The following is an 8,924-nucleotide window of genomic DNA, read 5'->3' as shown; positions in this document are numbered from 1 at the left end:
CTGTTTTATTTCATATGTTGGGATGCTTTGTCTTCTGTAATAGCTAAGTTTGATTAAGTACAAGGATTTCCTTGTTATGATGCTATGTAATTTTTTGAAGTTACTATTTCTGTGGATCTACTATATTGTCATACTGACTTGTTCTATATTTCAGACGGCGGCTATTGATCAATCCTGAAGAGCATCCTATGCTCATAGCGGAACCATCTATAAACAGTGCACAGCAAAGAGAGAAGTATTTTCTATGTTTGTTTTTAAAATATTTATATTGCTAACCCATATCAATGCTTTCAAGCCTGACTCTTAGTTTTCATGTTCTGTAGAGCAGCAGAACTTATGTTTGAGAAGTACAAAGTGCCAGCGCTGTTCCTAGCAAAAAATGCAGTATGTCTCTCTCAGAAGTAATCTTTGATGCAACTAGTTTATTATTTTTAATTGTTGATTGGTTTGTCAGGTTCTCACATCTTTTGCATCTGGACGTGCTACATCTCTAGTGGTTGACAGGTCAGCATTTTCTTGATGACATTTTATCTCTGCAACCTGCTGCTTTCCTTAGAAATAGATGAAGGCCCCTTGTTTGCTATGTTAGCCCGATTAGTTTATGAACAAGTCCACTGTGTTGTGGTGACTGATTGGTTCTTAATTTCCTACTCTATGTCTGAAGTAAATTGCTTTTCACCAATACGTTGCACATAACACACAGATAGTGTGTAACAGTCCATCCGCACCAAGGAAATACTCATGAAGAAGTTGGTTCTAACTTCTAACTGTTAATGCTTGAATTTCCCTATTTCACTTTCCTTGATTTGAACACCTTAATCTGGTTTTGTGCTTAGGTGACCTTCTCGATTCCTTAAGAAGCAGTGTTATTAGAGTTGAACAAGCTGGTGTCAAACATATATCAAATTTATTTCATCTTAATTTTACTGCTTTGGGTCTTTATCATGATAGAGATTTCTGGAATATGACAGAGCGATCATGTTTGGTGCAGTGGTGGTGGGTCTACTGTGGTTTCTGCTGTGCATGATGGTTATGTTTTGCAAAAGGTATGTTATGCTATCAATATCCTGATTTTCAAGGGGAGGTGTAGTGATTTGCCTGTTTTCACATTGTACATTTCTTTTGAAAATTTGATTAATCCAGGCTGCTTTAACATTTGATAAAATAAAATGCTAAGTTATCATATGGACTCTGGGATATGCAACATTATTATCGCTTTTGCCTTGGCTCTTCTGAAGCCTTTTCTTCTACCATTTTGATAACTTGTTGTCATGTGGCAGTCTGTGGCAACTTCTCCGATTGGTGGTGAATTTTTAACTGACTGTATGATGAAAAGCTTGGAGAGCAAGGGCGTTGTTGTAAGCACCTCTCTTAGTTAAGATAGCATACTAGTCCTTGCTGTATTTTCATATCCTGTTTGTTCACTTCTCAGATCAGGCCCCGGTATTCATTCAAGAAGAAGGAAGTGAGCCCTGGAGATTATAAGGTGTAGTTTCTATAACATTGCATCTGATATTGACATCCTTTTCTTGTCTGCTTGTGATTCCTTTGGACCAAGAGATAACTCTTCACACCATTCGATGTGCCCCTTTGTTGAAACTCCTTGTACCATTGAATGTGAGCTGAGCCATTGGTATAGTTGAAATCAACACACCACCAGTAAAGAGGAGGGGCAAAATATACCTATCATCCTTGTCTTCTAACGAAAAAAAGTGAGAGAGCCTACAAGGTGGTCTGTACCCCTCCTCCCTTGTCAAATTCGTTTCTGGCACCAATTAAATAAATCTCTCAGTAGACATCGAATACTATTTTGGCATTTCCAATATCATGAAGTTACGCCTTCCTGTACATATCAATATTCACAGATACATGCGCACTAGGTGGTTCTCTGACTATATATAGCCATCCCTTTAAAATATCTTTAGTGTTTTTCTTCGCATTTATGTGGTACTAAGGTTCTGAATTTGCCATGTTAATTAATTAATCATGGTTACATTCTAATTTAGTTAACATTACACTGGATGGATATAAGGGAAACTATGCGGTGTTTATTCTGTTGACCCATGTTTATCTTTTCAGGTTGTAGACCTTGATTTTCCAAACACCACGGATAGTTACAGGTTGTACCACATGGTATGTTCATTGGCAAATCTGTAATTCTTGTTTTGCTTTGTTAATTTTTGTCTCGATGCATTTAATCGTGATGCTTACTCTGTATCACAGAGAGCTATTGCTAGTGACATCAAGGAGACGGTTTGTAGAGTTCCAGATACTCCTTTCGATGGTATAACATTTCGAAAATACATTATTCCTGTGATTGTTTAGATCTGCTATATTGATGCGCAAGCTTGGACCATACTGGCATGTACGCAAAATCTGAGGATCAAGCCAATTGCAGTTGATCCATCTTCCCCTTATATAATAATAAAGCAAATAGTGCTTCTGGTCGTCCGTCATTAAAGCTGCCTCTAAAGTTGTAAATTATTACCCACCAATGCCACCGGTAAGTGAGAAAAACGTTTGGTTTCTTATATTTTGTTTCATCTGCGGCGGGCATAGCTCAATAGGAGGAGATCCCCTCATATGCAATAACCATGCACGTAGCTCATTGGTTGGTACCTTCACATACCCGCGCTGGAGGTTGTGGGTTCGATCCCTACCCTCCCCTTTTTTACAAAAGATCAAATACTTTTTGAAATTTTCATATCTTTCAAACCCTAACTCCAAATCTAACATGTCATATATGAAAATTCATCAGAAAAATGTGTAGATTCCAAATATGCCTTCATCATTAATTTTTTTAAAAATATGTTCGATCCCTACCCTCCCCTTTTTTCCAAAAGATCAAATACTTTTTGAAATTTTCATATCTTTCAAACCCTAACTCCAAATCTAACATGTCATATATGAAAATTCATCAGAAAAATGTGTAGATTCCAAATATGCCTTCATCATTAATTTTTAAAAATATGTTCAGGGTGCAAACTTAAATAATACGTTCTTTATATGATGAGATATCTTAGAAATGCCTATTACATATGCCCTTATAGATTGGTTGTTTTTGGTGGAGCTATCCGATATGTTTGCAACCAAATTAAGTCTTGAATTGAATTATGGTTGCAAACACACATATATTTTTATATATGCAAACACATATATGACAAAAATAATGCTCTTATGCACATGCTATCATTGAATACTAAAATGTACTTTGCTATTTTCATTTTAATGCAATATTCTTTGGACATCACCGAGAAACAACATCAAATGCATAAACATATACCGGCAGCTAGGTAGATATTTGTGTTGTATAATGAATTCTAAACACCTTGAGTACACTTCAAAAATCATCACACATTTATGTTTTTTCACAACACCACTTAGCATGTTGCTTGTTGCGTGGCATCACGAAAGATTTCAAGGGATTTGCTGTGTCGTCAACTGTGTGTATGAGGGATGATTTTTTTTTCTCCCGTTGCAACGCACGGGTATGTTTGCTAGTTAATGAATTATATATATGCATACAACTATAATATAGTTGGCTACTTTTTATGCATATCCATGTCAATTACCATTATTTTTAGGTTTTTTATCATTTATACCACTACTGACGGAGCGATGGCATTTCTGAGTGGTTGTAACTTCTAATGGCAAAACTAAGTAGTGGGACACAACTAGTGGCATAAATGATAAAACTCCCTTTTTTATTTGTTTGACTGATTTGACATATCTCATTGTATGTTTTATTTAAGGTTCTCCTGTTCACTTTCCCTGCTTTATTTTCATGCAGAAGTGGCATATGCAAATGTTCCTACAACTTCATATGAGCTTCCTGATGGGCAGTAAGTTATCAATATCATATAGACACTTCTCTCAAGTCAGATTAATTTCATTTTTTTAGCAATTAGATATTGAATATGGGCTAGTAGCTACTTTTCTGGAGTGTATCTGAGGCATCTTGCCCCTCTTACTCCATTGGGCATGCCCTCTTCAGTACGCCCAACAAATAGCCATGACAAACTTCGTTGTTTACAAATCGACATAAAACTAATATATCATAACACTGAGAACTTGTGGTTTAGAAACCATAAAGTTTCTAGGATCTGTGCATGTGCCACATTTTAGTATAGCCCCGAGTTGCAATTTTGCAGCCTGGTAGACCATATCATGATGCAGCTACTATGATGATTATAGATTTTCATTCCCATTACAAGTATGCATGGTATTCCGATTTCGGATGCACAATGCACCTATAAGGTGTTAGGATTCTAATGTCTCCACTTTCTCTGTTTCTGTTACTGCAATTTTGTGGTAAATATGTTGTTTATGGTTGTACTGCTTAAGTTATAACTTATCTATGTTATATCTGAGCAGAACTATCGAAGTTGGTGCAGAGAGATTCAAGATTCCTGACATTTTGTTCAACCCATACCTTTCTCAGGTGAGTGAGAAATGTATAATTTGCTGTGTGCATGTATGTTAGTTGGTCAGGTTTTGTGCTAGTGGTTGATTACACTATCCAGGAACAGAACAAGTTCATTGCTTCTTCAGTAGATGCTATCAATATTCAATAATTTCTTTTGGACCTAGCTGACTTGTCTTCAACCCCTCTCCTGCACACTAATTTTGTGATCAACAGACTATTCCTGGGATCGATGGATTTGGAGATTCCACTTCGATTCGTGGACTTCCACGAATGGTGAGTTAAATTATGGGTGCTTATATTGTTGTGCAGCTTGGACAGTTCTTCATGTTAATGAAGTTGCTGCCACCATTGTTTTTCATCAGGTCCTTGAGAGTGTAAATAGGTGTGATGTTGACATTCGCAAGGAGCTACTCAGCAGCATCTTGGTAAAGACATTAATTCCAGTGCTGCATTGCTACTTCTCTCTACATGCCCGCATGCACGGGCTTAGTGAAAGAACTTGTATAACATAATCTTCAATTCTCCTGTTATAATTTGTTAATACAACTCTAACATCTTCAAACTTGTATTCTTGATAGCTTTCTGGTGGCTCATCATCAATTCTGCAGTTAAAGGACCGTCTAGAAAAAGAAGTACTGGAGGTAAATAAAAAGGCAGCTGAAGAAGCTAGGATAAATGTTGCTGTATTTTACATGTTTTCACCGCTTTCAAGCATGTTTCAGTTTATGTATTCTTTTTCTTCGAAGCTTTGCTGTTAGTTCAATGCAATAACTTTTTTTTCGAGAAAACGCAAAGGACTTTTTGCGTTTCATTTCATTGAAGAGATGAGAAAGTACAATCCTCCTAGGAGGTGGTGGTTATATGGATTGGCACCCTATCAGTGGACATCCCAGCTAGTGGGGAGGACTACCCTGAGACCCAAAGCGCCAGCTTGTGCCCAACATTTGGCTTCGGCCTTAATCCTATCTACGAGTGCGATAGCCGAGGGCCGTGCATTCATGAAGACGCACTCGTTGCGCTGTTTCCAGATCATCCAAGGAACGAGCATGGTGATGGATTGCAGACCTTTCTGTAGCGCCTGTGGGGTCTGCCCTTTCGTTCGTTGCCACCAGTCTGTGAGGCTGGGTTCATTGCTTGGCGGTTGAGAAGGTATCCTCGCCCAAGCCAGCACGTCGTACCAAACCTGCCGCGTAAACGGGCACTCTAGGAGCAGGTGCCACATCGACTCAGGGGCCTGATCACAGAGGAGGCATCGTGGATGGTGCTGTAGGACGCGACGGGCGAGTCTATCCGCTGTCCAACACCGGTCCTGGCTAGCCAACCAGTGAAAGAAATGGACACGTCGCGGTGCCCAGCTCTTCCAGGTAAGCTTCCAGGAGGGGCATTTCATAGATCCGTGGAAGGTTGCAGCGTAGCATGACCGTGCCGTATAGGTGCCACTAGCCGTCCATCTCCAGAGCATCTGGTCAGGCCGGTTTGGTAGGCTGATGTGCTGCACGGCATGCCAAAGTCTGAGATATTGGCCAATCTCGTGAATCCCTATCGCTCCTTGGATGTCGCGACTCGCGAGCCCAAGCGTTGCCCGCAAGGCCTGCGGCCACCGTTCTTGACTTGCGTCGCCATTTGGGGATGCATCGGTAGAGTGCCGGTGCGAGTTCGCGCACGGACTGACCATTGAGCCATCGGTCATTCCAAAACAGTGCCGTCAGTCCATCACCGAGCACCATGGTCGTCGATGCGTAGAACAACGCGCGCTCCTCGCTGGAAAACTGGAGGTCGAGGCCTCGCCATGCGCGATCGTCGTCCGTGTGGGAGAGCCACATCCAGCGCAGGCGCAGCGCGAGGCCAGCGCGCTCCAGATCCTGGACCCCAAGCCCGCCGTACTCGAGCGGGCGGCACACACGTCGCCAGTTGATGTGGCAGTGTCCGCCATTAGCAACGGCGCGCCCAGCCCACAAGAAGCCGCGCTGGATCTTTTCGAGCTGTCTCAAGGTCTTCTTGGGCGGCGCAAACGCGAGCAGTTGATGTATCGGGATCGCGGCGAGCACCGATTTGACCAAAGCCAGCCGCCCGGTTTTGTTCATGAGCCATGCTTTCCATGTGGGGAGCCGAGCAGCCACCGAGTGTTTGTCAAAACATGCTTTAGACAAAGCTTTCCACCTTATTTCTGCGGCCTTCCTAAAAAAATAGAAGAGTAAAATGCATCTCATTGATTCTTTTGGTTAGTGACTAGTCATTACATGGTTCATAAAAAGGAGAATCTATGGTTAAGGCTGTTGAGAATTGTTCTTTTGTCTTGGTTTTTACTGGTTAGTTAATGTTGTTCCTGAATCTCTGAGCTTATTCTTATTTGTAACTCAATTATCGCAGGAGTCCCCTCAAAATGCTCGTGTAAAGGTTTTGGCAAGTGGAAATTCAACAGAGAGGCGATTCAGGTAAGACCTAGTATATTTGCTTGTCTTTGCATGCACTGACTGCTCCGTGGAGCCCGTTAGCAGCAGAGGAATTTGAATGATTGCTTGTGTTGCCATTGGAAAGTAAAACTGTTCCTTTTGCTGTTTTAATTACATGAGTAGCTTAATGCAAGAACTTGTCGTGGCCCTGAAGGCGGTCTAAAATTTGATGAAAGCATGCTGATCGCAATGCCAGGAATAAAACTTATCCTTGACCATAGGGAAGGGCCACCACAGTTAAAATGCATGCCGTGTAACTGGTTTTGTCTGTGTGGCCGCTAGTGCCGAGATTCATCATCGGTTAGATGTTGATTGACATGACTGACACATTATAATTTGATGAGTGCAGTGTCTGGATTGGAGGGAGCATCCTTGCATCCCTTGGGTCGTTCCAGCAAATGTGGTTCTCCAAGGCAGAGTAAGTTTGATTTTCTAGGTTCTGTTTGGTTGCCCTGATCTTCTGTATCGCACGCCTAAGAATATCTATCTTCTCGCAAACAGGTACGAGGAGCACGGCGTTTCCTATATCCAGAGGAAATGCCCATGAAATGGCGAAGCATGCATGCAGCCCAAGCTTTGTGTTGCCCAAAGATGTGTGTGGGCAACAGTTAGATGCAGGCGACCGACTATCTTTAGGTCCGTGAGTGCAGCTCTAGAACAAACTCAGCTGATACTTGCACGTGCGTGCCCAAAGATGTGCGTTGGTTGCCACCTTTGTTATCTGGGGGATATTTATAATTGTTGTCGTTACCGAATTATCTTTAGCTCCACGAGTCCAACTTGAGAACAAACTCATCTGATACTTGTCATTGATGGTAGATACTAGCAGTTCATGCGATGAATTTTCTCGCCGTTGATGTAGAATGTGTAACAGTTTACTCTGCAGACGTCAATCAATGTATCTGCGATTCAAGTATTAGCCATTTAGGTATGCAGCTGGTTCTTGAATTGAAGCTGTCACTGATGGACTACATCTTAGGTCAGTCATGTTAAACGGTTATTGGACTTGCACTGCCGAGCTAAGAACGAGCTCCATTCACATCAACGCTGTTGCTGGTTTCCTGGTGTTTGTTGTTAATGGCGCTACGAGCATACCGGTAACAGTGACTCTGGCATGAAGCGGACAACATAATATTAGTTGAAGAAACTACTTGCATTTCACAGGAACTGCGGAGGTAGATGTGAACATATGAAATTGCAGCAGTTTATTATAGCTAGCTGTTTCAAGGAGAGAGTCGAGATGATCACAACTCCACAACTAATAATACAAGCCATTCCTTAGTGTACAGATTCCATACGCACTAGTCAGTTCCTCCTTTGGGGAATATAACACTGTCGACACATCCATGGCCGCTTTTATTGCTTGAGAAGAACGCAGCACAGAACAGAGATCACACAGCGCCGCCGGCAGGGGGAATCGATCGAGCATCGGCGGGCCCAAAATCCAAATTAGCGCTTCCTGGAGTCGATGAAGTCCTGGAGCGCGGCCACCTGGTCCCTGGTCGGGGGCTGGTCGTTGTTCTTGATGGAGCGGTGCACGTCGTACGTCGTCGCCCCAAAGAACACCAGCCTGCATACAGCAACCACCCAGATTTGATGATTAATCAAACCACGGAGGACTGGAGGAGCAACGAGAGAGACCAACAGAACGCCTCTTGCCTACCCTGCGGCGAGCAGCGCCATCTGCCTCGGCGAGACGTGCCTGCCCAGCCCCCTCATCCTCGTGCGGTGCTCACAGGCGACACGGGGAACGGGGGAAGGGAGGAAAAGACACGGGCATCGGTTCGCTAGCTCCGAGACTGCTTCCGAGCATACGTGCCGTGCGTGGCACGGGGTACCTGTTAACTTAAGGCGTGGGATCCATCCGTCCGTGTCCTGCCAGGAGGAAATATGCGTTGCAACGGCACATAACCACAACAGATCTACTTCCTTTTATTTTAACACCCACGTGACATTACCAAAAGAACCCATGCGTTGCAACGGAAGAAAAAAAAAATTACCACATGCCCCGTACCCGATAACCGTTACTCAAGACCCCAATAGGT

General features: G+C 42.6%; 1 protein-coding gene across 1 annotated transcript in view; it reads left to right on the top strand.

The window, feature by feature from the left end:
* The window catches only part of LOC119302856 (actin-related protein 4-like), a 10,396-nt gene extending 2,569 nt beyond the window's left edge, over positions 1-7,827 (top strand). The window contains exons 5-20 of the mRNA XM_037579892.1: positions 155-235; positions 324-384; positions 455-504; positions 992-1,046; positions 1,281-1,358; positions 1,433-1,486; positions 2,080-2,133; positions 2,224-2,284; positions 3,791-3,842; positions 4,375-4,441; positions 4,640-4,699; positions 4,789-4,851; positions 5,005-5,067; positions 6,797-6,861; positions 7,229-7,297; positions 7,381-7,827. Coding sequence (XP_037435789.1) covers positions 155-235; positions 324-384; positions 455-504; positions 992-1,046; positions 1,281-1,358; positions 1,433-1,486; positions 2,080-2,133; positions 2,224-2,284; positions 3,791-3,842; positions 4,375-4,441; positions 4,640-4,699; positions 4,789-4,851; positions 5,005-5,067; positions 6,797-6,861; positions 7,229-7,297; positions 7,381-7,426 — 979 coding nt within the window. The 3' untranslated portion in view covers positions 7,427-7,827. The remainder of the gene's footprint in view (positions 1-154; positions 236-323; positions 385-454; positions 505-991; positions 1,047-1,280; positions 1,359-1,432; positions 1,487-2,079; positions 2,134-2,223; positions 2,285-3,790; positions 3,843-4,374; positions 4,442-4,639; positions 4,700-4,788; positions 4,852-5,004; positions 5,068-6,796; positions 6,862-7,228; positions 7,298-7,380) is intronic.
* Positions 7,828-8,924: the final 1,097 nt, after the last annotated feature.

The sequence above is a fragment of the Triticum dicoccoides genome, chromosome 5A (assembly GCF_002162155.2).
Source record: "Triticum dicoccoides isolate Atlit2015 ecotype Zavitan chromosome 5A, WEW_v2.0, whole genome shotgun sequence".
NCBI lineage: Eukaryota > Viridiplantae > Streptophyta > Magnoliopsida > Poales > Poaceae > Triticum > Triticum dicoccoides.
Note: the sequence above shows the minus strand (reverse complement) of the source record. Positions and strands in the feature narration are given on the sequence as shown.